This window comes from Rana temporaria, chromosome 1, assembly GCF_905171775.1.
Source record: "Rana temporaria chromosome 1, aRanTem1.1, whole genome shotgun sequence".
In the NCBI taxonomy this organism is placed as follows: Eukaryota; Metazoa; Chordata; class Amphibia; order Anura; family Ranidae; genus Rana; species Rana temporaria.
Genome location: NC_053489.1, coordinates 362,162,353 through 362,190,120, shown reverse-complemented (window position 1 = coordinate 362,190,120; position 27,768 = coordinate 362,162,353). Strand labels below are relative to the sequence as shown.

Genomic DNA, 27,768 nt, shown 5'->3' with positions numbered 1-27,768 from the left:
GTGGCGCTCTCCCCCTCCAAAATGGAAAAGTTGCTCACTGACGGGGACCACTCGCAACTGATCTCTAGGTACTATTTTATGCTGCTGACTGTAAGGGCTTACCTTGAGTGGAGTCCATTTTGCAGGTTTGTATGCTCATATGCAACGCTCCTGCGTATGAGTTTAGTTATGATTTAATTGGATCTCAGCTGCAGAGGTTTCTCAGGGTTAAACCACTACTTCACTCTCTTGTATGGTCAAAGAGTTTAGGGTTTAGTTCATCACAACCTCTTTTTAGAGAATCAACTTAATCATGAATGCTTATTAATTCATAAGCTATGTATAAGCAGATGTAAATACTTAGGAATAAAGTTCTTAAATGGCTGTTTAGGTAATTAGCTAGGCTGTGACTTGTAAGCAGGCCGGATTAAAGCATGAGTCTATGGCTATGATATAAGTAATGAAAAACCGATAGCAATAACTTGCAGTACTCAGATAAGTAACCAGGAAAGTTCTGACAAGCAATGTAATGTTCAGCAAGCCAAGTCCTATAGGTAAGCAAAACAGGCGGATCACAGTATGACTGTATATGGTATTATGTGTAAGATACTTGCGGTTCTGATGACCATTCCAGGCTGGGTTGAGTTCCCAGGTTGTGACTGGCTGTGGAATGAAGTCCGGCCTGTAGGTAGAGATGGCTCCAGATGGAGATGCCTGTAGCTGGAGATGGCTGAATTAGGAGATAGCCTGAGCCTTTAGAGTAGTTCCTGGTATGCTGATGGTTGGGGCTGAAAGGAGCTGTTAGTGCAGAGAGGGGTCTCCAGGGTCCAGGTAGTGGAGGTCCAGACGTCCTGTCAGCAATTCCAGGTGATGGCAGGAGTACAGCAAATCCAGGGTACGTAAGCCAAAGGGTCAGAAGCCGGGATCAGTCTTGTAAATGAAGTCAATCACAGGAACACAGGAACCGTTGGCACAGACAGGACAAGCAGAGTACAATGAACTGACACCTGCCTCATAGTGAGGCAGGGCTTTATACCCTGGTTGATTAGGAAACCTGCCTCAGCTGGACCAGGATAAACAGGTGCAGATTGCAGGGAGATTCAAAGACAGGCAATCAGCACATAGTTCAGAACCAGGCTTTGATGGACAGCAAGCAGAATATGAACTTGAGAAGTGGCTCAGTGGCAAAGATCTGGAGCAGTGAAGAAGAAGTCCTGGGTTCAATCCCACCCAGAGCCACTTGGGGCGTGACCACGCCTCGCTGTCTGTTTGGCACGATAGCGATCGTGACACTGACGTCCTCCTCTCCTAGGATGGAGAGGGTTAGGGCGCAGTGGCAAGCAACCATACCATCCCTTACTGAGAAATCCTGGTCAGAGGCCCTTGAATCACTGGTGCCCTCTATGATCTCAGCTAGAGACAAGATAACGCAATTTAATTACTTGCACAGAGTATACTACACTCCCAAACGGTTACACAGTATGGGTAGAGGAGAATCATCTGAATGCCCCCGCTGCCAGGCGGCGGAGGGCGACTTTTTCTATATGGTGTGGCAGTGTCCTCGAGTGGAGGGGTTCTGGAAAGAGATACTATCATTTCTGGAGGTTAACTTGGAGCTACCTAATATATATCCCCCAGCTAGGTGTCTGTTAGGGGACCTGGAGGAGGAGGAATTATCTGTATCAAAGAAAACGCTATTGAAAATACTCTTCTGCTATGCTAAAAAGGCCCTGGCCCTTAACTGGCGAAAACCATCACCCCCATCTCTGCAGGGATGGTTAAAACTGGTGAATAATGCACTGCCAATGTATAAACTGACTTACGCAGCTCGGGGTTGCCCGAAAAATTTCGAGAAGGTGTGGGCAGGATGGATTGAGAAGGTCTCGGGAGATATAGAGGTATAATGAAGATGCTGGGTGTGCTGTAGGTAACGTTGTTTAAGGTGGGAACTTGCTGTTCTGACCAGGGCTGATTGGAAATGGGTTGAGTACTAGGAGGCACAGGGGGGAGATTCTCTTTTGGGGTTTTTCCTTTCCCTTCCCCCTTCTTTGTTTTTTGTTTTTTTTTTTGTTTTGTTGTTTTTCTCTCCTTCTGTTAGGATGTTGAGATTATGTTATAAGAAAACGGGAAAAGAGCAAGATTGCTATGCTTGTCGGATTGTATGTACGTGTTGTACTGTCATGACTTTGAACTTGAATGTAAGAAACGAAAAATTTTCGGACCCATGAGATAAGAAAATGTGTACTGTACTATGTTGTTTGTTATGCTTTGAACATGTACAATAAAATTTACACTTTAAAAAAAATAATGTAGCAGAACCCCCAAATCTGGGAGCTAGAGTGGAGACGTTCCAGGTCAAAGCAAACATTTTAAGTTAGGAAAAATGAAATGGAAAGACAACTCTCCTCATTCCTGGCAAGTGGGTGAGGCTAAAGCCTCATACACACGATCGGACTTTAAACAACATTTTCCGTGGATTTTTGTCCGAAGGGCGTTTGCCGTGGTATGCATACACACGGCAAGACTTTTTCAGCAAACTTTCCCCAAATCACGTGTTTTTTCAGCTCTTTACCGCCACACTTTGGTCAACTTCTGTATTGTTGTCTGATCTTTTGCATTGGTTCTGAGCATGCGTGTTTGTACTTTGGACTTTAGTCCGATGGATTTCTGTACACACGGCAGGACTTTTCACCATAGGACTTTTGTTGCTGGACAGTTTGTCTGTTTGCAGAGCGAACTTTTGTCCGATGAAAAGCGGAAAAGTTTGTCCGATGGCGCGTACACACGGTTACATTTTTTGAAAAACCAGGTCATTTCGAAGTTTGTTGTCAAAAAGTCTGATCGTGTGTATGGGCCTTAAGGAAGCCACCAACCAAGTCAACGTTTAACTCCAGTCTATCTTATGCCGCATGAATACACACAGCCAGTTGGGACCAGTAACTTATAGGCTTGGGGATGGAGCAATATAGCATATAAGCAGGTTAGGGTCTGTTGAAGATTCTTTGTTCGGGCAGGAGGCTACTCCTGTAATATATGTGAAAATTCAGCGCAGGTCTATAGATGTAATAAATAATGACGTGATGTCAAAATCTATTAGTGTATAGCTGCTGCAGCAAAAAAATGTTAGATGAACAAATGATATAAAGTATAAAAAGAATGATTGCTGCGCTGCTAATATGGTAGACGTGTATACATCATTACTGACATGATAAAGTGAACAATTATACACATCACAAGAAAAGTGCTTATGTGCTAATAAATACAAGAGTGAATGGTGCACAGAAAAATATAAAGTCCATATAGCTATGGTTAGCTAGAGGTTGATTGAACGTGACAAATCTTCATATAAGCACCGAGTTGTGTTGGAAAGCAAATCCACAATAAGTGAAAAACAGCTGATTGAAGCACCTCCACCTTAGGTAAAATTTCCTGCTTACCGAACACCAATTAATAAATCGCATGTAGTACTGATAGGTAACCTCCGTTCCCCAGCTAGGTTCTTCCACACCAGATGAAAACAATTGGTAGTCCTTAGCCAGAACGCACTCATGCGTTAAACCCAGGAGTAAAGACAAGAAGGGCAAACATAGAGTAGTACTGCTAACACAGCGATTTATTGAAAAAATAAAATTTATGCACTCACATATCCAAAATAGTAAGTTGGCGTGTGTTTAAAAATGTAAAGCCGGCCGGCTTGTATAATCCGCTCGTTCCTTCCGGATAGTCGCGGGCAAACAATGATGACGTCAGCACGCCGTTCCTCCCTACGCCGTTTCGTCAGTAGAATGACATCTTCCAGGAGGCTACTCCTACTTAGCTTACTTGGGATGATGCATCGGTCCCTACCACACAGCCACGGAAATTTGGAAGCCCAGACAAATACTCCCACTCTCATTAACTGGAGTTCAGAATGCACCAAAACTTTACCCAAGTACCTGACCGACTTTGTACTTTATAATGTTAGCAAGTTTATAATGTTAGCAAGTTTAGAAGTGTAACTGAGGGGAATGTTGTAAATGTGAATTTGTTAAGTTGTGTGTATTGCCATTTTATGTTTATGACATTTCTGCTCTGAGTTTGTGTGATTAATTAAGATGGTAACCTGTTAACTATCTGTCTGCACTGCTGAGACAGAACAACACCATGGCTCTGTGCCATGATGATTTGACTCAGGCCAGCTACATGTCTGAAGTCAGAACCCAGAAGGAAGACCAGAAGAAAATGACAGCATTCATGACCAACGGGGAGCTTTGACAGTGCAGCACTGGGGAATCACCAGCCAGGTAAGTCTGCCATATACTGTGCATATTAGCACAATCTGGCTAAAGCTCCTGGGGACCAACAAATTTTTTTTTTAATGGAGGTTTAATCCCGTTTTACAGTGTACTGTATATAAAGGCACACCCTTGTGTGTCTCTAAGTGCGCCCCTGTAACACCAAGTGTTCTCTGTGCACCCCCAGTGAGCCCTCTTGTCTCCAAGTGCATTCCAGGGTTTGCAGTGCACCCTTGTGTGCTCTTCTCCAAATGTGCCCTGTGTCTTCAATGCTCCCATATGTTCAAATGCATCCCTTTCCACCCATGTGTCTCTAGTGCAGCCTTTGTGAGCCTGTGTCTTCCTGTGCATCCCAGTGTGCCCTGTCTCCAGGTGTGCCCCTGTGTGCCTCTGCGACTCCTGTGTTTTCACACAGCCTCTGGTATGTTCCTGCCGTCACATGGACTAGCTGTCTTTTAGTGGGTACCGACCCCAGTCTCTGACAGTTTGCTTGAACCATGAATCTTTTTGACAAATCCCAGCCACATATTTATCCCAACAAACAACTCTTTCAAATACCGGTACTTGATGCCCAGAAAGCCAGTCAAGTCCAGGTGATCCAACATCTCTACACCCTCTCACCTTGTTTGGCTTAACTACAGGACCCCCTTGCTTCGGCCTCTGAACCTTTGGCCTCCTCCAGCTCAGCAATCAGTCACGTCTGTGGCCTTCAGGCTGCATTCACACCTCGGCGTATATACGCCTGAAGCGCGACGCTCGTGCCGCTGGAGGGGCGAATTTCCATTGCTGTCTATGAGATGGTTCACATCTCATACCGAACCCCCGAAACGCTGTACGCCTGCCGCCTGAAAACAAGTCCCGGACCCTTTTTTTCAGGCGGCGTTCGGCATATACAGCAATGGAAATATTTTGTGAAAAAAAAGTTAAACAAATCGCGGCAAAATACGCCGCGTACATTTCAACTGCCATCTCTTCCACGCTTCTCAGGCAATCCCAAGAGTCTGGAATTCAGTTTAATAAATATTTACAGCTACAGCCACAGGACTTTCCTACAGCTATGTAATTTCCCTACTCTCTGGAGAGGACTTGGCCTGGTCATTCTGGGAAAAAGGTGACCTTGTGACCAACAATATTCAGCTTTTCCGTCTCTCTGCTGATAAAGCATCGATGAGTCTGCTTGAGCCTCCACCTTGGCAAGTTCCCTTATGTGCCTCTGCCAAGTTTCACTTACAGTAGGACAGTCAACAATTTAGTCACAAACTATTACAGCTGAACAATGGGGCTCTCACTGCAACCTTGTTTGAGCGAATTAAAGATGGATTGGCAGGTCACAAAAATCTCATTACTTGAAATCGCACATTGTATCAAATAAGTACAAAGGACAAGAAAGCAACGTACAAGTTGACACAGTACAATCCAGAGCGTAAATGCACACAATACAGAGTGCACAGGCATAAAAGTGATGAGCTTAGACTCAGTGGCAAATAGTACAACCTCAACTATAGACATACAGCCCAAAATGCATGTAGATCATTTCGAGAGGATCGGCTCAAAATCCAAGGAACAGCAGGAAAATGGGAGAATAGGCGGAGGAAGGGGTTGTGTAGAGTAAGAAGAGGCAAAAACAAAGGGGGAGGGTGATCTCTCCAGCCAACAATCCATAAGAAATAACCCAAGACAAGTTTAAAACCACGTACACACGATCGGTCCATCTGATGGGACCGGTCTGATGGACCGTTTTCATCGGTTAACCGATGAAGCTGACTGATGGTCCATCACGCCTACACACCATCGGTTAAAAAAATCGTGTCAGAACGCAGTGACGTAAAACACAACGACGTGCTGAAAAAAATGAAGTTCAATGCTTCCAAGCATGCGTCGACTTGATTCTGAGCATGCATGGATTTAAATTTAAAGCAAGTTGGCTTTTTTTAAACCGATGGTTAAATAACCTATGGGGCCCACACACGATCGGTTTTGACCGATGAAAACGGTCCATCAGACCGTTGTCCTCTGTTTAACCTATCGTGTGTACGAGGCATTATACTGAGAGATTCAGGGGTTCTGTGCAATGGACAGAGCAGGCAAGTAGAACATTTATTATATTAAAAACAAATGAAGCTTTACAACCCCTTTTATATACTGAATATTATAATTATAGGCATTAAGAACAGCTATTATACTGATCCTCTTGACCCTAAGTCAGAGACACAGAAATACAGATGCTTGAAAATGACTATGGCAACCAAGTGATCTGAATTTCCAATAGAGGGAAAGCAATTGCAGTTTCCATATATCTTTTGTGACCGGTTTCATCTAAAGGACCAATACTGAAGCTTAAAGCGGGAGTTCACCCATTTATTAAATGTTTCCCCTTTTCCCCATAGATTCCTGCTCGTTCGGTCTAGGGGAATCGGCTATGTGTATTAAAATATGATCCGTACTTACCCGTTTTCGAGATGCATCTTCTTCCGTCGCTTCCGGGTATGGGTCTTCGGGAGCGGGCGTTCCTTCTTGATTGACAGTCTTCCGAGAGGCTTCCGACGGTCACATCCATCGCGTCACTCGTAGCCGAAAGAAGCCGAACGTCGATGAGGCTCTATACTGCGCCTGCGCACCGACGTTCGGCTTCTTTCGGAAAATCGTGACGCGATGGATGCGACCGTTGGAAGCCTCTCGGAAGACTGTCAATCAAGAAGGAACGCCCATTCCCGCAGCCCATACCCGGAAGTGACGGAGAGGATGCATCTCGTAAACGGGTAAGTAATGCTCATATTTTAAAACAAATAGCCGATTCCCCTAGACAAAACGAGCAGGAATCTAAGGCATAAAAAGTGCCCTCTAAGGCCGGGTACACACGGACAAACATGTATGGTGAAAGCGGTCCGTCGGACCGTTTTCACCATACATGTCTGCCAGAGGGCTTCTGTACGATGGTTGTACACACCATCGTACAGAAGTCCGCGCGTAAACAATACGCGGGGCGTGTCCGCGGTGTCGCCGCGTCGATGACGCGGTGTCGCCGCGACAATGACGCGGCGACGTGGGCGGCCCGCCTTTAAAATGCTTCCACGCATGCGTCGAAGTCATTCGACGCATGCGAGGCACGGCGGGCGGCTGGACATGTACGGTAGGTCTGTACTGACGACCGTACATGTCCGAGCGGGCTGAATTCCAGCGGGCTGTTTTAAAACAAGTCCAGGAATATTTGTCTGCTGGGAAAAGGCCCGGCGGGCAAATGTTTGCTGGAATTCGGCCCGCTCGCGCCCACACACGACCAAACATGTCTGCTGAAACTGGCCTGCGGGCCAGTTTCAGCAGACATGTTTGCTCGTGAGTATGGGGCCTTAGGGTGAACCACCGCTTTAAGAGGTATATTAGGCTTGTTGTATTTCCAGCATATTTCCAGACATGACTTAAAGTCGCTCCCAAACCTCCCTCCCTCAAATCTTTTTCTTTGAGCTTGTTTCAGGTGAGAAATATAGTTTAAATATTTCTTGTGACATCCTTACCAGGCTTGTAAAGCTTTTGAAGGGGCTGCTGCTGGGAGTTAATAGTCATGCCCCAGAGCTACATCTCCCAAAAGCTCTGTGCCTCCACAGAATATATATTAATCTCCTATGGGCTTGCATGCAGAACAGGTGAGGAGAAACCTTCCAAAAAGGGACATCTCTTCTGATTATAACTGTCTAAGTGGAGAACTCCCCTCACTGTGTCTAGAGATTTCTCCTCACTTTGTGTTGTAGGTTTCAGAATGGGAATTGAAGGGAAATCTGCCCAATGGGCCACCCAATATGAAAATGCAAATACAAAACTTGTGTGCTCACCTACTTCTAGAAATAGAAAAAGCTTCTATCAAACACCTATGTTTACCCTGGGTAATAGCAAATAGCCAACGGTACATCTCAGAATTCTGAGTCAGAGGATTCATTAATCAGATTATATAAATGTGTCGCTGTTTGAGTCCCCCTACCTCAATTGTTGTTGCTATAAATTGTGACACATCAACTATTGCTCCAATATATTATCATTAACATCAAAGAAAGCTTTACTAATCCATTATAAATTTAATCATAGAAAAAAAATATTTTATAAAAAATAAAAAAATTACAAAAACTAGTGATTTGTACCAACTCAATTAGTCTCTTCACATTAGCTTTCCATCTCTGGTTGTATTATAGTGCAAATGTTCATCCCACAATGCAGCAAATGTCAAGGCTTCTTCATTTGACTGATCTGTAATGAGATCGTCCAGTTTCTAAGCTTTATACAATTTCTTTTGCACCATGTTTACAATCTGAACAGTGTATCTGATTGGGCTGAAAGAATCCTTTTTTATTCAGTTGTCTCCAGATTTGCAGAACAAGTAGAATGCTTCCAGCTAGACCTGCTGCAGGAACAGCCATCCAGATAATGCTTATGTCATCTGAAATATAATTATATAATAATTATTATTATAAAATAAGTGTAAATTCTGTATTACAAACTAAAATTACCGCAAGGAATGCTGAACAGCTGAAATGGCATTTTACCTGCATCATTTGCAGGATTGAGCTGTCAGTTTGACAGCTTGGGGGTCCTGCTGTGCGTTCAGTTTGGAATGGAAGATACTATTGCTTTCATTCATGAAAACTGCTGTGTGTAAATAAAAATACAAGGGCCCAGATTCTCAAAGGGCTTACGACGGCGCAACGCCATGTACGCCGTCGTAAGTCCTAATCTGGGCCGTCGTATCTATGCGACTGATTCTTAGATAACCATTAGATCCGACAGGCTTAAGGCTCTTTTACGCCGTCGGATCTTAAATGCAATTTTTTTTTTGTCCGCTAGGTGTCGCCTCCGTCGTTTTCCCTGTCAAAAATGCAAATTAGCTAGATATGCGAATTCCCGAACGTACGCGCGGCCGACGCAGTAAAGTTACGACGTTTACGTTAGGCTTTTCCCGGCGTAAAGTTGCCCCTGGGTCTATGAGGCGAAACCAATGTTAAGTATAGCCGTCGTTCCCGCGTCGAAATTTATAAATTTACGTTGTTTGCGTAAGTCGTCCGTGAATGGTGCTGGACGCCATTTACGTTCACGTCGAAACCAATGATGTCCTTGCGACGTCATTTAAAGCAATGCACGCCTGGATATTTTAGGGATGGCGCATGTGCAGTTCGTTCGGCGCGGGGACGCGCTTCATTTAAATGAAACACGCCCCCTACCCGCCTAATTTGAATTAGGCGGGCTTACGCCGGGTGATTTACGCTACGCCGCCGCAACTTTACACGCAAGTGCTTTGTGAATAAAGCACTTGCATGAAAAACTTGCGGCGGCGTAACGTAAATGAGATACGTTACGCCCGCCCAAATTTACTCCATTCTACGAGAATCTGGGCCAAGCTTTCTAAAAACATTACAACAGGGATAAGAAACAAAAATATCTTAAAGTAAAAAGCAGCACACATTACACATTGTTAGGCACACATTTAACCCCTTGATCACCCTAGATGTTAATGCCTTCCCAGCCATTAGTACAGTGAAAGTGTATAATATCACTGATCACTGTATTGGTGTCACTGATGATGTCAATGAGAGTTAGCCAGTTCTCCCGCAGTTAGTGTCAGATTGCCCGCTGCACTATCACAGTCTCATTTCAAGGCGCTGATCACCATCATTAGTAGTATAAGATAAATAAACATTCCAGTATATATATATATATATATATATATATATATATATATATATATATATATATATATATACAGTATATCATAGTTTATAGGCACTATAACTTTTACGTAAACCAATCAATATACACTTATTGGGATTTATTTTTTTACCATGACATGTAGCAGAATACATTTTGCCCCAAATTTAGATTTTTGATTATTTTTTTTTAATTGGATATGTTTTATAGCAGAACGTAAAACATATTGTTTTTGTTTTCAAAATTTTCTGTCTTTTTTTTGTTTATATGATAATAATAATAATAAAAAAAAAACTTTTTTTTTTGTGTGTGTGTGAAACGTAAAAAAAAACTTTTGTTTGGGTACAGCGTTGCATGGCTGTGCAATTGCCAGTTAAAGTAGTGCATTGACGCATAGCAAAAAAAAATAACCTGGTCATGAAGGGGGTAAAACCTTTCCTGGAGCTGAGGTGGTTAAAAAAAAGTTTTGTGCCAGAAACATGAGTGCTTTTTTTAGAGGGACAAATCATTGAATACAATTTGTAGTTTACCCTAATAAAATTTGTAGCAAAAATGTAAGGTAACTCTTATTTTTATTAACCCTTTCATGCCTAGGTTTTTTTGGTTTTTTTTTGCCATTTTTGTTCATTTTGTATTACCAAATTAAAGAGAATAAGGGGAGGAGGGGACACACTTTGGCCTTGGGTGCCAGAGGGCCTTGTCCCAGCCCTGGCTACAATGCTGCTGTTTCACAGATAAAATAGAGGGCTGCTTACTTAATAAATACTCTTTAGTGGACTAGAATAATCATATAAGAGACATAACATAATACATCATGTATGATGTTGTGTAAGAAGAGAATACTATCCTTTTGATAGTGCGCCAAATTAAAGCCATAAATGTTTGAGCTATGACTCAAAAAGCATCCAAGCTTTGCATGGCAGCCAGACAGCTAGCATTTTTAGGAGAGATAAGTAGTGGCAGCCTGCATCCTATGTAAAGTTTTCTTTAAAATGGACCTAAACTTAAAAAGTTAAGGATTTGGTATGTTATAGGGAAAATGCAGAAATATTAGAAAAGCATTAGTGCACTTTCTGGTGTGTGATTGTGCCTACAGCCTTATAATACTACAATATCTGCCATGTAAGATCTTAGGGCCAGATCCTCAAAAGGGATACGCCGGCGTATCTACTGATACGCCGTCGTATCCCTGTTTCTATCTTTGGAACTGATCCACAGAATCAGTTTCCAAGAGATAGACAGAAGATCCGACATGTGTAAGGGACTTACACTGCCGGATCTTAGGATGCAGTACCGCATCCGCCGCTGGGGGCATTTCGTGTCGAAATGCCGCCTCGGGTATGCAAATTAACACTTACGGAGATCCACAAAGCTTTTCAGCTTCGTTTTTTCTCCGTAAGTTTTAGTTTGCAATCGTAAAATTAGGGCTGCTTTTACAAAGTGTAAACTGTTTACACCTTGTAAAAGCAGACCCTTCTGTCCAGCGACGCGTTTTTTTTTTTTGTTTTAAATATTTTTTTTCCCGCCGTATCTTTTTTTTTTCCCGACGCAACTTTATTGACCCAGCGCGATCCACAAAGCTCGGCGTAACGTAATTTCGCGCTATGCACATCGGGAAAATGACGTCACGAGCATGCGCAGTCCGGCTGGCACGGGAGGGCGCCTAATTTAAATGGGAATCGCCCCCATTTGAAGAGGAACGCTTTGCGCCGGCGGAATTTAAGTTACACAGCCGAAAATTTCTAGGTAAGTGCTTTGTGGATCGGGCACTTAGGTAGAAATTTTAAGGCAGTGTAACTTAAATGGGAATTTCTACGTTACGCCGGCTCTTTGTGGATCTGGCCCTATGTACTGCTAGTATTAAAGATTCTGAGTGAGATTCGATGTCACTACTGTTGAGCCGAACATCCCCCGGTTTGGTTCGCAGCAGAACATGCGAACAGGCACCAAATATGGTCGAACACGCGAACACCGTTAAAGTTTATGGGACAGAAACATGAAAAATCCAAAGTGCTAATTTTAGCCAATGTTCGAGCCGAACAGCAAACAATTTGGGGTGTTCGCGGCAAATTCGAAAAGCCGTGGAACACCCTTTAAAAGTCTATGGGAGAAATCTAAAGCGCTAATTTTAAAGGTTAATATGCAATTTATTGTCACCCATGACGTGTGAACCCCCGCCCCCTCTGACGCGTCACGGGAAACCCCCTCGGTTATAAAAGAGCTGTCAGACAGCTCACGCATCATTCGGCCGAGAGCCTCCGGTAGAGGCGGTATCGTTCGTAGCGGCCGGTCCAGGACTGGGATCGTAGAAGGATTACGGCGCTGGAGTTTTTTTTTTATTTTTTTATTAAAGGACTTGTCCCAACTTGGTGTGTGTGTTTTTTTAACATTTTGACACTTTTTGTGAAATGGTAGGGGTACACTGTACCTCGTTACCAATTCACATAGGGGGGCTGGGATCTGGGGGTCCCCTTTGCTAAAGGGGGCTTGCAGATTCCGATAAGCCCCCGCCCGCAGACCCGCACAACCAATGGGCAAGGGTTGTGGGGATGAGGCCCTTGTCCCCATCAACATGGGGACATACTCCCCATGTTGAGTGTATGTGGCCTGGTACGGTTCAGGAGGGGGGGGCAGCTCTCTCGTCCTCCTCTCTTCCTGCAGCCTGCCAGGTTACATGCTCGGATAATGGTCTGGTATGGATTTTTGGTGCAGTGCTCCCCTTGCTCCCCTTAATATCCATACCAGACCTGAAGGGCTTGGTAATGTAATTTGGGGGCACCCCCACGCATTTTTTTTTCACTTGCAATTACTTTTATCTGTATTGCTGGGACCCAACAATTTATTATAGCCACGAGTAGTTTTAAATGACTTTTTTTTCCTTTAGAAATGTCATTTCGTGCAGAGACTGTTATAAACACGGGAAACATGCGCTATTTTACAGGCATATTATAGACACCCCCAGGTACGAAATGTAAAGGAACATTTCACTTTTGTTGTTTCACTTTAAGCATTATTAAAATCACTGTTCCCGAAAAAACTTCAGTTTTTAAAACTTTTTTTTGCATTGATGTCCCCTTGGGCAGAACCCAAGTTCCGCAAACACTTTTTGACAATAACTTGCATATTAACCTTTAAAATTAGCACTTTAGATTTCTCCCATAGACTTTTAAAGGGTGTTCCTCGGCTTTTGGAATTTCCCGTGAACACCGCAAATTGTTCGCTGTTCGGCGAACGGGCGAACAGCCAATATTTGAGTCAAACTCATGTTCGACCCGAACATAAAGCTCATCCCTACTGTTCTGCTTATTGTTCTCCTTGCTGGAGACTCTGACACGAGGAAGCAAAGCCCTACATCTACCAAGATGGCAGCCTCCAAGGAGGGCAGAACAGAGCATAATAAGTTAGTATCATTGGCTGCAGGTAAACAACAGGCCCTCTGCTTGCTTTTTTTGGGTATCGCTTCCAAAGATCAATTCCTCTTTAGCCCTAAAAACATTTTCTTTACTCGCTTACCTCTGTCTGGATGAGGGAGCACTTTATGAGTGGTGGGGCTGCTAAACCCAGTAGATGAAATTGGGGATGATTGTGTCCTCTGTGTTGTTGGTGTTCTTGTGGTCATAACTGTGGTTTGGTTTTCAGTATTTGTCACTGTTACAGCCAAAGGATCTGTGGTCCGCAGTATCAATAAAGAAATATATTAACATTGTTTCACTCCACCACATAAAATACATATTGGTGATTAATAAAAACAATAAAAAAAAAATACATATTGGTGCATCGGCAACATTTTCTCTCCATGTTTACCTGTGTTTGGAGTAGAGAGCTCTTTGCGTGGGGTGAGACTGATAAACATTGTAGATGGAGGTGATGGAGTCTTCTGTTTGGGGGTTCCTGTGTACACAGTTGTGGTGGAATCTGTGCTTGTAGAAAATGTTGTCATGTTTTGGTTTTCAGTATAAGTTATTGTTGTATCCAAAGCATCAGTGGCCCTCACTGTGAACAAAGCAAAGAAAAAAAGATTCCTGTCATAGTATAAGTTAAAGCCATATTAAACCAAAAAGAAAACATTTATTATTTTACAGACTACCAATTCTTAGCTGTGATATACTGTATTAGTAGGCTTTCTTTATTTTATTTCCCCCTGGCTGGCTAGTAAGTCTGTTGTTTTTCAACAGAACAAGCTATCGTGCTATCCTATAAATGTATCAGTTAAAGTGTTACTAAACCCACAACAGTATAATCAGTCTGTATTTGCAGTAATGCTTGTTACACTGTGGATCCTAAGGGGTTAATCCTGCACATTATGTAAAAAAAAGCTGTTTGATCCTGTCTTCTCTGATCCTCCCCTTCTTCCACTGTCCCCAATCCGTCTTCTGATAGTACAGAGCATTGGGGGCAAGCTGTACATGCACAGTTTGGGGTGTATTGCTAGAGAGTTTTTTTTTTTTGGGGAGAGTGAATGTGATTGGCACTGAGCCAATCAGCACTCTCCGGGTCAGGGGTCATGCAGCCTCATAGGACAGTCAAAGGAGAATGAAAACTTTTCCTACAAGCTTTAATAAGTGCTCTGCAAGACACAGATAGATTTAGCAGTTTATATTTACTAAAATAATTGCATTTCCATGTTCTGTGGCAAACCAGATATATAGTGAATGCAGGTTCTGGGTTTAGTAATACTTTAACCACTTAAGCCCCGGACCTTTAGGCAGCTAAATGCCCAGGCCAGGTTTTGCGATTCGGCACTGCGTCGCTTTAACAGACAATTGCGCGGTCGTGCGACGTGGCTCCCAAACAAAATTGGCGTTTTTTCCCCCCCCACAAATAGAGCTTTCTTTTGGTGGTATTTGATCACCTCTGCGGTTTTTATTTTTTGCGATATAAACAAAAATAGAGCGACAATTTTGACACATTTTTGGGACCATTGTCATTTTCACAGCAAAAAATGCATTTAAATTGCATTGTTTACTGTGAAAATGACAGTTGCAGTTTTGTTAACCACAGGGGGAGCTGTAGGAGTTAGGGTTCACCTAGTGTGTGTTTACAACTGTAAGGGGGTGTGGCTGTAGGACTGACGTCATCGATCGAGTCTCCCTATAAAAGGGATCACACGATCGATGCAGCCACCACAGTGAAGCACGGGGGAAGCCGTGTTTACATACGGCTCTCCCCGTTCTTCAGCTCCGGGGAGCGATCGCGACGGAGCGGCTATAAACGCTCCCCGAGGTAAGCCGTCCCGATCGGACCCCCCACCCGCTAGAAGGCAGGGACGTATATATACGCCCATCTGCCTGTACGAGCCATTCTGTGGACGTAAATAGGCGTGCGGCGGACGTTAAGTGGTTAAGGGTGATAGGGACAAACCATTTACCACTGACGGTGGTGCTTACATTGATCAGCTTTTATTTATGTAAAACCTTTATGCCAAAAGAAAAAAAAAACATATTGCTGTAACTGCTTGTGTAACTTCAGTGTGTAGTTTGGCTTTATTTTATTAGTGTATTTACATTTAAACTTAAAGCGGAGTTCCACCATTAAATGGAACTTTGGCTTTTCGGATTCCTCCCCCCCTCCGGTTTCACATTTGGCACATTTCAGGGGGGAGAAGATACCTGTATAATGCTCCCACTTCTGGGCATAGATATCCACAGATATCTATGCCATGTCCGGTGCCTCCTCTATTCTCCCCGCTGTCTTCTGGGAAACACAGAGGTCCCAGAAGACAGTAGGGACCATTCAGATTCTCGACTTGCGCATGTGCAGTAGGTATACCTCCCAACTTTTTGAGATAGCAATGAGGGACACCTATCAGCAAAAGTATGCAGGCATAGGACACACCCATTGTCACGCCCCCTTAAAGGAGAATTGTACAAAAAACAAGATTGGTTAAATCCACAAGTCCTTTTTTATATCACTATTATTCCTTTATTTTGGCTCTTGCAATTTACAAATGCCGCACTTTAAAAATCAAATGAGGAGGAAAAAGGGACAGAGGGAAATCAGGGGCAGTCCCTACAAATCAGGGACAGTTGGGAGCTATGGCAGTAGGGAACCAGGAAGTGAAACCGCAAGGCTTTACTTCCTGATTCCCTTACCGAAGATGGCGGTGGCAGCACCCGAGAGCAGAGGGACAGATCGGCTTCGGGTGCTGCCGGTTAAGTGTCCAAGTCAGCAGCTGCAGTATTTGTAGCTGCTGACTTAAAAAAAAAAAAAATCAGACGGAACTCTGCTTTAAGCCTGTCTTTATCATTATGGAGAGTGGATGTTGCAGCAGAGTATAGACTAACTGTTGGGTGCCTTCTGAGAGGTTGCAACAAGCAACATCAAAATAAATAATAAGCCACAGGTAGCCCACTTTGCAGCAGCTGCTTTTAGAGAAAAATGAAAGGCTTAAAAGAGAAGTATGGGTTTCTTTTTTTTCCTCCATCATACTAACCTAGGTGGACGCAGCATGGATCCGATGCTGCATCTGTCCACCGGCGCCTCTGCACTGAGAGCCAAATGATCGAACATAGCCAATCACTCGATTTTCAGAGTCCCGTGAGCAGAGAGCTGTTGGTCACAGCTCTCTGCTCTTCTCTCTCCTCGCTCATTGGAGCGCTGAGCTGTGGAGGGGCAGGGTGGACATCTCAGGCTCTTAGTGGGGTGCCTCAAATGCTCCTGTCTCTCCATGTAATTCCAGACAGTCCCAATGATGTTGAGATCAGGGCTCTGTGGGGGCCAAACCATCACTTCCAGAACCCCTTGTTCTTTACACTAAAGATAGTTCTTATGAAAATATCTTTAAAAAAAAGAAAGATAGTTCTTAATGGCATCGGCTGTATGTTTGGGCTCATTGTCCTGTTACATAATACTAGGAATGAGCCAAACACCCCCCGGTCCGGTTCGCAGTAAACATGCGACCAGGCAAAAAACAAGTCTATGGGACACGAATGTTAAAAAATTAAAAGTGCTCATTATAAAGGTTAATATGCAAGTTATTGTCATAAAAAGTAAATTGGGGACCTGGGTCCTGCCCCAGGGGACATCTATCAATGTAAAAAAAAGTTTTAAAAACTGCCCTTTTTACGGGAGCAGTGATTTTTATAATGCTTAAAGCGAAACAATAAAAGTAAAATATTCCTTTAAATTTCGTACCTGGAGGGTGTCTATAGTATGCCTGTAAAGTGGTGCATTTTTCCTGTGTCCCTGCACAAAATGTTTAAAGGAAAAAAAGTGATTTAAAACTACTCGTGGCTATAATGAATTGTCGGGTCCCAGCAATACAGATAAAAACGGCCAACGGCGAACCAAAATTACAAAAAAAAATGTGTGGAGGACCCCCCAAATTCCATACCAGGCCCGCCCTTCAGGTCTGGTATGGATATTAAGGGGAACCCTGCGCCAATAAAAAAAAAGGAGTCCCCCTCAAAATCCATACCAGACCCTTCAGATTTTAACTGGAACCCGGCGTGAAATACAAAAAAAATGGCGTGGGGTTCCCCCAAAAGACCCTTATCCGAGTACGCAACCTGGCAGGCCGCAGGAAAAGAGGGGGGGGACGAGAGAGTACCCCCCCTCCTGAACCGTACCAGGCCACATGCCAACATGGGGAGGATGTCCCTATGTTGATGGGGACAAGGGCCTCATCCCCACAACCCTTGCCCAGTGGTTGTGGGGGTCTGCGGATGGGGGCTTATCGGAATTCTGGAAGGCCCCCTTAACAAAGGGGACCCCAAGATCACGGCCCCCCCTATGTGAATTGGTAATGGGGTACATTGTACCCCTACCATTTCACCCAAAAAAGTGACAAAAATTGTAAAAAAACACACACAGCTTGGGACAAGTCCTTTAACCAGCTCAATACCGTGCCTATTCTAGCACTTCTCTCCTAATAATTTTTGTTGCTAGAAAATTACTCGGAACGCCCAACCCCCAACCCCCAAAACATAATTTTTCAAACGCCTTTTTTTAAAAAAAAACTGTTTCATGAATTAAAAAATAACAAAGCCCAATTTTTTTGTATAATGTGAAAGATGATGTTACACCGAGTAAATAGATACCTAACTTTTCACGCTTTAAAATTGCACACACTCATGGATTGGCGCCAAACTTCGGGACTTAAAAATCTCCTTAGGCGATGCTTTATTTTTTTTTACAGGTTACAGAGGAGGTCTAGTGCTAGAATTGTTGCACATGCTCTAACGCACGATTTGGCAAACAGGCGAACATACATTTGGGCATCATACACCTACGTGAAGGTATGGCATGATGGAGAAGTATCTGCCACTATTTCTCAGCATTGTTTACACGATTGATCCTGACCAAATCTCCAAGTTCATTCATAAATAAAGATTTTACAAAAAAAAAAATCTCCAAGTCCATTTTCAGAAATGCAGCCCCAAACTTTTAAAGGAACCTCCATCATGCTTTACTGTTGCCTGTAGACACTTATTATCATAGGTGTGCGCAGGGGGTGTGCCGATTCTCCCTACTGCCTTGGCTCCCCCTGTGTTGCGCGGCTTGCGCCCCTCCACTGCAGTGCTTCTGGCTTCCCTCCTCTCCTCTCCCCCAGCTGCTGTAGAGGATATTTCAGGACTGGGGAAATAGCTAATCAATTTATCAGTTCCTTCCTTTTCTAAATGAACACAGGGAACACACTCACTGTGTTTACTATGCTTCAATTTGTGAATGAACAGGAAGCCACTCAGTAGAGGAGACTCTTCAGAGAAAGGCATGTGTTTTTTGAGCTTTGGGGTGCACAGCCTAATGCAATAGGCTGCGCACACCTATGCTCATTATTGTATGGCTCTTTAACCCTTCGGCAACAAACCTCCTTCTTGCTACAGCCAAATATTTCAAATTTTGACTCATAGGTCCAGAGTACCTGCTGTCATTTTCTGCACCCCAGTCCCTAGGTTTTCATGCATAGTTGAGGCGTTTAGCTTTGCTTCCACCTCAGAGGTAACAGCTTTTTGGCCACAATTTTTCCATGAAGACCAATTCTGGCCAGACTTTTCTGGACGGTAGATGGGTGTACCTGGGTTTCCACCAGTTGTGTGCTTATAGCACTGCTGTACATCTTCCGATGTTGAAGGGAAGTAAGCATGATGTGTCTCATCTGTTGCATTAGGTTTTCTTGGCCAACCACTACATCTGAGGTCCTCAATGTTCCCTGATCAATAGTATCCTCAATGCTGAGAAATACAGGCAGATACTAATTCATCATGCCATACCATCAGGGAGGTGTGTGATTGGCCCCAAATGTATTCTGCAGCAGGACAACGACCCCAAACATACAGCCAATGTCATTAAGAACCATCTTCAGCATAAAGAAGAACAAGGAGTCCTGGAAGTGATGGTTTTCCCCCACAGAGCCCTGATCTCAACTCCATAGAGTCTGTCTGGGATTACATGAAGAGACAGAATAATTTGAGGCAGCCTACATCCACAGAAGGTCTGTGGTTAGTTATCCAAAATGTTTGGAACAAAGTACCTGCCAAGTTCCTTCAAAAACTGGGTGCAAGTGTACCCAGAATTGATGCTGTTTTGAAGACAAAGAGTGGCCACACCAAATATTGATTTGATTTAAACATGTCTTCTGTTCGCTCAATTTGCATTTTGTAAATTGATAAAAAATAAACAATTGAAATATATATTTTTGAAAGCATTCTTACTTTACAGCATTATTCACACCTGCTTTTTCACAGTACTGTATGTGAGTAAGGTATTAAAAAATACATGGGCTGCCAGAGCTGATCTTCTTCTGAAAATACTAACTGCCTGGCTCCAGCACTTTTTATCAGTTATAGACCTGAAGCAAATAGTATAAAAAAAGTCAGAAACTCCTGTTCCGTATATGTGTTCTGTGACTCAGATAGTATAAAAAAGCCAAAGCATCATCATAACAGCCAAGTCACTAGCCTTTTGGAGAGGTCAGCAATGGCAGCTTGGATTCTTTAAAGGGACACAAAAAGATCCCTTTTTTTTCTTTTAAAATAACAAACATGTTATACATACCTCCTCTGTGCAGTTGGTTTTGCACAGAGTAGCCCTGATCCTCCTCTTCTGGGGTCCCTCCGTGGCGCTCCTGGCTCCTCCCCGCATGGAGTGACCCATTGGAGAAGCACTCTCCTTCGGGTCAACGGTGCGGGCACATTCCCGTGTCCTACTGCTGCCTCCATAGACACAGACAGCAGGACTCGGCACTGCCCCCTGGCGCCCGCGACATTGAATTTGATTGACAGCAGCAGGAGCCAATATCTGCGCTGCTATCAATCTATCCAATCAAGAGCCGAGACACCGGCCAGAGAGGGTGTGCACGTCTTCGGCGTGGGAACGAACGGGCTCAGGTATTTAAAACGGGGAGGCTGGTTTTCTACAATGCATACAATGTATTGAGGTGAAAAACAGGGAGGGTTTACAACCCCATTAAATGCTAAAAAACTGTTTACCTGTGTCTGAAGTAGGGGATGGTTTGTGTGTGGTGACACTGCTAGATGTAGATGGAGATGATGGTGTCCACTTTTTGGGGGTTCTTGTGTATAAAGTTGTGAGATCTGTGGTTGTAGAAAATGTTTTGGGTGTTCTTGTAGTCATAGATGTGTTTTGGTTTTCAGTATCGTATCGTATTTCAGCATCGGTCACTGTTCTAGCCAAAGTATCAGTGGTCCCCGCTATGAATAAAGCAAAGAAAATTATTAGAATAGTTTCACTAAAACACAGAATTTATTATATGTTGCACCCGAATGGCTTCCTAGACCTTTGAATATATTGGACCTAATGTATCCCTATGAATGGGGCGAGCGCAAAGAAAGGACCTAGGTAAAACCTGCAAAAACCTAAATAAAATTAGTCTAGCTGCCACAAATATTATCAGCTGCTGATAAAAATATTGCCCTAATGTTACCAGGCACAGCTGGGAGGAATTACAAAATGAAACAAATATATAAATGTATGTGAAGACAATACTGTGACGAATTTCAGGTTTACAATACAGTGTATAAACAGACAGTAAAAGGCAATAAAAAAGGGAAATATTACCTAAGGCACAGTTCACACTATAGCAGAGAGTTGGATTTTTCTGTAGAAGAAAATACCACACACATCCACTACTTAATGGCCCTGTAATACATTTTTCATGGAATTGTTTCCTACTGTGTTATTCTGCCTCCTTGTAACATCCTCTGTGGGCTCCAAACCTCTCCTTTACCCACTTAATTCATGCACGTTACTTGTGATCATGTGCTCTGCTCTATGCATATCCATAGTGGCTTGGTTCTCAGTGCAGAGATGCCGGGGGACAGCCCCAGTATCGGTCTGATGCGGCATCCACCTAGGTAAGTATGAATAAAAAAAAAACATACTTTTCTTTAACCACTTCAGACCCGCGCTATTGACAAAAGACGTCAACAGCGCGACTCTCAAGTGCCGGGTGGACGTGGGTGGCGCGCAGCGGGTAAACACTGTCCCGGCGCATCGCTAAAGAGCCGATGCGTGTACCTGGCGGCCAGCAGGTGACAGCAAGGACGTGGAGCTCTGTGTGTAAACACAGAGCTCCACGTGCTGTCAGAGGAGAGGAGACCGATCTGTGTCTCTTGTACATAGTGACACAGTATCGGTTACCTCCCCCAGTCAGCCCCCTCCCCCCACACAGTTATAACACACCCAGGGAATACATTTAACCCCTCCCTCACCCCCTAGTGTTAACCCCTTTCCTGCCAGTCACATTTATACAGTAATTAGTGCATTTTTATAGCACTGATCGCTGTATAAATGTGAATGGTCTCAAACTTGTGTCAAAAGTGTCCGATATGCCCGCCGCAATATCGCAGTCCCAATAAAAATCGCAGATCGCCGCCATTACTAGTAAAAAAAAAAATAATAAAAAAAAATCATAATTCTGTCCCCTATTTTGTAGGCGCTATATTTTTTGCGCAAACCAGTCGCTTATTGCGATTTTTTTTTTTTTACAAAAATACGTAGAAAAATATGTATCGGCCTTAACTGAGAAAAAAAATAGTTTTTTTTTTTTAAAAAAAATGTGATATTTATTATAGCAACAAGTAAAAAATATATATATATTTTTTTAAATTGTTGCTCTTTTTTGTGTATAGCGCAAAAAATAAAACCCGCAGAGGTGATCAAATACCACCAAAATAAAGCTCTATTTGTGGGGAAAAAAGGACGTCAATTTTGTTTGGGAGCCACGTTGCACGACCGCGCAAATGTCAGTTAAAGCGACGCAGTGCCGGAAGCTGAAATTTCGCCTGGGCACAAAGGGGGTTTATGTGCCCAGTAAGCAAGTGGTTAATGCATAGAGTGTAAAAACCTTCTGCCTTTACAACCCCTTTAAGGTTTTTTTATTTAATGCATGACATGCATTAAGGTACAAAAGCTGCAGAGCTGCAGGATTCCCCCAGCCACCCCCCCCCCACCTGTACTTATCTTATCCTGATCCAGCAATGTGCACTCACTGTGCAGATTCAATGGCTCCCACTGCTGCCAATCAAATGCTGTGACAATGAAGTGGGGGGCTGGGCTGAGTCGCCCAGTCTGGGTCAATGGACAGGGCAGCTCAGGAGAGAGCCTGCACAAATGCCCCCACAGACAGCAACTTTCTATGGGGGCAGAAAAAGAAGAAAATACCGCTACAGGGGGAGCACTTGTTGAAGAGGAGGAGCCTGGAGTGCCGTCGGGGGACCTCAGGAGAAGAGGATCATGGCTGCTCTGTCCAAACTATTGCACAGAGCAGGTAAGTATAACATGTTTATTATTTTAATAAAAAAAATTGTAAAAAATACTTTTTAAAGTGTTACTAAACCCAGGACCCTGCATTCACTATATCTGGTCTCCCACAATTATTTTTAGTAAACATCTTTTCTCATCAGCAATATATAGCAGTCTTGTGACTTTCATAAGTCTCTGACAGAGCACTGGTTTCATTCTCCTCTGACTGTCCAAGGAGGCTGCATGGCCCCTGACCCCTTGTCTGGAGGGTGCTGATTGGCCCTGTGCTGATCACATGCACTCTTCCAAAAACAAAACAAACAACTCTCTAGGAATACACACCAAACTGAGTATGTTCAGAGTGCCTCCAAGGGCTCTGTACTATCAGTAGATGGAATGGGGACATTGGAAGAAAGGGAGAATCACAGAAGACAGGATCAAACAGCTTTTTTATACAATGTGCAGAATTAACCCATTAGGTTCCACAGTAAGTATAACAAGCATGCTTCACTGCATATACAGACTGATTTTACTGTTGTGGGTTTAGTAACACTTTAACCACTTGCCGACCAGCTCACGCACATTTACTGTGGCAGGTTGGCAGCGCTGCACGAATTGTCATACCTGTACAGCGGCTCACACAGTTGCGGGGGCGCGCCAGCACGCTCTCACTCCTGCTGCACGAGTACGCTGTGTGAATTTGATGTCCGCCGATGACCCGCGATCGCCTAGTACTCCGCCTAGGATCTGCCAGTGAAAACAAGCAGATCCCTGTTCTGACAGGACATGTCAGAGATCTTCTGTTCCCAGTGATCGGGAACAATGATCTCTGTCATGTCCCAGTGAGCCCAACCCCCTACAGTTAGAACACACCTAACCCCTTGATTGCCCCCTAGTGTTAATCCCTTCCCTGCCAGTGTAATTTTTACACTGATCAGTGCATTTTTATAGCACTAATCAATGTAAAAATGTCACTGGTCCCCAAAAAGTGTCATTTGGGATCATATTTGTCCACCGCAATGTTGCAGTCCCGCTAAAAATCACATATCGCTGCCATTACTAGTAAAAACAGAAGAAAAAAAAAAGTCCCTAACTCGATCTCATAGTTTGTAGATGTGATAACTTTTGCACAAACCAATCAATATATGCCTCTTGCTATTTTTTTCCCCAAGAATATGTAGACGAATATATATTGGCCTGAACTGATGAATACATTTGTTTTTTTTTATATTTTTTTGGATATATATTTAATAATTTTTTTCAAAATTGTTGCTCTTTTTGTTTGTTTATAGTGCAAAAAAACTGCAGATGTGATCAAATACTAACCAAAAGAAACCTCTATTTGTGGGGGAAAAAAAGTATGTAAATTTTGTTTGGGTACATCTTTGTACAACCTCGCAATTATCAGTTAAAGCGATGCAGTGCCGTATCGCAAAAAATGGCCTGGTCATTAAAGAAACACTAAACGCAAAAATGTTTTTTTTTTTTAAATAACAAACATGTTATACTTACCTCCACTGTGCAGCTCGTTTTGCACAGAGTGGCCCCGAAACCTGTCTTCTGGGGTCCCTCGGCTGCTGTCTCGGCTCCTCCTCGCAAGAGCTTTCCACCTTCATGCGAGCGAGCTCGCATGGTGGAAAGCTTTTGCGGGCGCGCTCCCGTGATGATACAGCGGCGGGCATAGCCGCCGACTGTATCACTCGGCCCCCCCCCCCCCCCCGGCGCGCCGCGTCATCGGAAGTGATTGACAGCAGCGCCAGCCAATGGCTGCGCTGCTATCAATCCGTCCAGCCTAGCCAATCAACGGTCAGGCTGGGAACCGAAGAGGATCACGGGGACACGCACAGGACATTCGAGGGGTGAGGTAAGTAAAATGGGGGTTCGGGGGGGGGGGGGGGCGGTACCGTCGGATGTTTTTTCACCTTAATGCATAGGATGCATTAAGGTGAAAAAACATTTACCTTTACAACCCCTTTAACTGCTTCCAGCACAGCTCCTGTATATATATACGGCAGCAGAATGGCTCTGCTGTGCAAATCGCTGTGTATATATACTGCGGCTGCTTTAAAAGCCAAAGCAGGCGTGCGTGCGATCCCCACAGGCCACCCGCGATTGCGGGCATGAGAGCAGGAACAGGGATTTGTGTGTGTAAACACACAAATCCCTGTCCTGTCAGGGGAGGAGAAACAGATTGTGTGCTCCTACTAAGTAGGAACAACAATCTGTCTTCTCTCCCAGTCAGTCCAATCCCCTCACAGTTAGAACACACCTAGGGGACACACACTTAACCACTTGATCGCCCCCTAGTATTAACCCCTTCCCTTTATTTTATTCAGATATTTATTATAGCAGAAAGTAAAAAATATTGTGTTTTTTTCAAAATTGTTGCTCTTCTTTTGTTTATAGTTCAAAAAATAAAAACCGCATAGGTGATCAAATACCACCATAAAAAAGTTATATTTGTGGGGGAAAAAAGGACGTAAATGTTGTCTGGGTACAGCGTAGACGACCGCGCAATTGTCAGTTAAAGCAATGCAGTACCGTATCACAAAAAATGGCCTGGTCAGGAAGGGGGTAAATTCTTCCGGGGCTGAAGTAGTTAAGGGAGCAAATCCTTTGGGTCCTAAAAGCAGAGGTCCCACGGCCAATTGTTTTTATTTTTTTGGGCATTCAATTGTTTTTTTCATCACAAAGTAATACTCACTGGTTTGGTGTCTTTAAATATCCCCTGTCCGTATTCGTGCACAAGAACAAGTTTTAAAATGTGATCTAGGCAGTTTCCATTTTGCTTGTGGGCATGTAAAGCCCACAAGCACTGATTTCCTGGAAGCGGTGAATGCTCATCTCCCAGCATTCACCGCTCTTTCCTGCGCATGCTCAGTGCCGTAAACTTCCTGGTTGCCATCACAACGGGCAGTGTCATTGAAAGTTCACGCCCCGTTGTGATGGCATTCACAACAATAAAAATAACTATCAAGGCTCAGTATGGCCAGGGGTCATGTCCTGGGGAAAAAAGTGTGGGAACTCCCAACCAAGATCCACTCCCTCACCAAAAAAAAAAATTATACGCTCATATGCATATATATTTCACAGAAAATACAGTGCAACATTTATTGTAAAGTGCCAGTTTACAAAGATAAAATATGGTGTCACCCCCCAACCCTCCCCCTGGTCACTGAGCATTAGCATAGCTCTCCCCTCTAGCCTGCCGCAATGCTCTGTCCTGCCACTGCGGAGTGATAGCAGGAACATAACAGAGCAGTAGACACTGGGCAGGCTAGTGCATTGGGCTCTCTTCTGTCTAGCCTGCCACAGTGCTCTGCAGGGTGCTGGGCAGGCTAGTTTCAGGGTGGCAGCACACGATCACGATGCACACCCCAAACCGGCCCCTGTAAATGTTGTGGTTTATGCCAGTGCGCCAATCAATGCACTGTCACGGATGGGGATGACACCATCACTGTCGGATATCACTTTCTTCTTAATAGTGTCACCCAGGCCTGGACTGGGACAAAAATAGACCCATGAGTTTTAGACTGAGCAGTCCAGTGTAAATCCCCCCCCCCCCCCCCAGTAAATTCCACCAGTTTTTATCTCCCATAGTGTAAATTCCCCCGTTGTAAATCCCTACAGTGTAAAACCCCTGCAGTGTATTCATTCCCTGTGTAAATACCCTCAAATCCCCCTGATGTAACTTCCCCCTGTGTAATCCCCCTAATGTAACCCCCCCCTGATGTAACTCCCCCCTGTGTAATCCCCCTAATGTAACCCCCCCTGATGTAACTCCCCCCCCCATGTATATCTGCCCATTGTGACTATATAGTGTATAATATCTCTCCCCTCCCCACATTTACAGACCTTAGAACAGCGCGGCTTTCTCCACATGGATGTCCCTCCTCCTAGGCTCCTCCTCCTGTTGTGGATGTACTGTCAGTGTGGAGGAGGAGCTAGACTCTGTCGGCTGTGAAGAGTGTAATTGTGATAGGCAGCCGCCACCTCTCCCCACCTGCCTGTCACAATAATAGGGGATTGCAGTTCCAGGAAGACATGCGGGCGCCGAGCACTGAGCTGTCTACCTATGTTATCTTTCTCCTCCTCCCTTCCTGAACATTGCATAGTCACAGCAAAGTTAAAGCGGAGCTCCACCCTAAAGTGGAACTCCCGCTGATCGGAACCCTCCCCCCCTCCGGTGTCACATTTGACACCTTTCAGGGGGGAGGGGGGTGCAGATACCTGTCTAAAGACAGGTATTTGCACCCACTTCGGGCCACAGTCTACGCCTGCAAACTGCGGGCAGGATGTCACCTCCCGTCCTCCCCCCATTGTGCTCTGGGAACACTCGGCTCCCAGAGCACAGCGGGAGCCAATCAGCAGGTGCAGCGCAACTCGCGCATGCGCCGCAGGGAACCGGGCAGTGAAGCCGGAGCGCTTCACTTCCTGGTTCCCTCACCGAGGATGGTGGGGGGGCAGCAGAGTGACGAGAACAGATAAGTGTGCCAATATTAAAAGTCAGCAGCTGCAGTATTTGTAGCTGCTGACTTTTAATATATTTTTTTCAGCGGACATTCTCTTTAATGGAGTGCAGGGGAAGGAGGAGGAGAGAGCTGCAGCGCCTCTCTCAATCCAGCACTGTGCCGGGTGTCACCCAGGTGCGGAGCGCACCCCCGCTCCCCCTTGCAACACCGCTGCCCAGGAGACATTGCGGCATCGAGGAATCGCCGCTTAGTGAAAGATCGGCACGGGCGGCTCGAGTCCTGCAACAGGAACGGCGTTCCTGTAGTGAAAAAAGTCTAGGGACGCCGTTCCCATGCGTTCCCGCAGGACTCGAGCCCTGAGCGGGACAGAGCAGCAGCTGCATAGGTATTGTAAAAGAGGCGCTCTGGCATAATACCATGAGCAAAAAAAATTAAATTTTATGTTTATTTAAAATATTTTACTTTATAATTAATCATCTTGTAATAAAAATATCTAAAAATAATTATATTATTTAATATAGTTTTAAAATATTGTAATTTAATTTTTTTTTTATTATCAATGTTCATGTTTAAATATTTTTAAATATATAATTGTTTAATAATATAGAACCAAAAAATCTCTCACCACCATCTATATTTATTGTGTCTGC

The 27,768-nt window shown here is 44.1% G+C and overlaps 1 protein-coding gene across 3 annotated transcripts in view; it reads right to left on the bottom strand.

Annotated features, from left to right (window-relative positions):
* Nucleotides 1–8,353: 8,353 nt before the first annotated feature.
* MADCAM1 (mucosal vascular addressin cell adhesion molecule 1) overlaps nucleotides 8,354–27,768 on the bottom strand; it is a 36,781-nt gene continuing 17,366 nt past the window's right edge. The window contains exons 4-7 of one of the 3 annotated variants that reach the window (XM_040322007.1): nucleotides 20,372–20,593; nucleotides 13,746–13,934; nucleotides 13,455–13,607; nucleotides 8,354–8,679 (exon numbers count right to left, since the gene is read on the bottom strand). In XM_040322007.1, coding sequence (XP_040177941.1) covers nucleotides 8,519–8,679; nucleotides 13,455–13,607; nucleotides 13,746–13,934; nucleotides 20,372–20,593 — 725 coding nt within the window. In that variant the 3' untranslated portion in view covers nucleotides 8,354–8,518. The remainder of the gene's footprint in view (nucleotides 8,680–13,454; nucleotides 13,608–13,745; nucleotides 13,935–20,371; nucleotides 20,594–27,768) is intronic. The other 2 variants (XM_040322022.1, XM_040322014.1) reach the window with 2 other exon arrangements.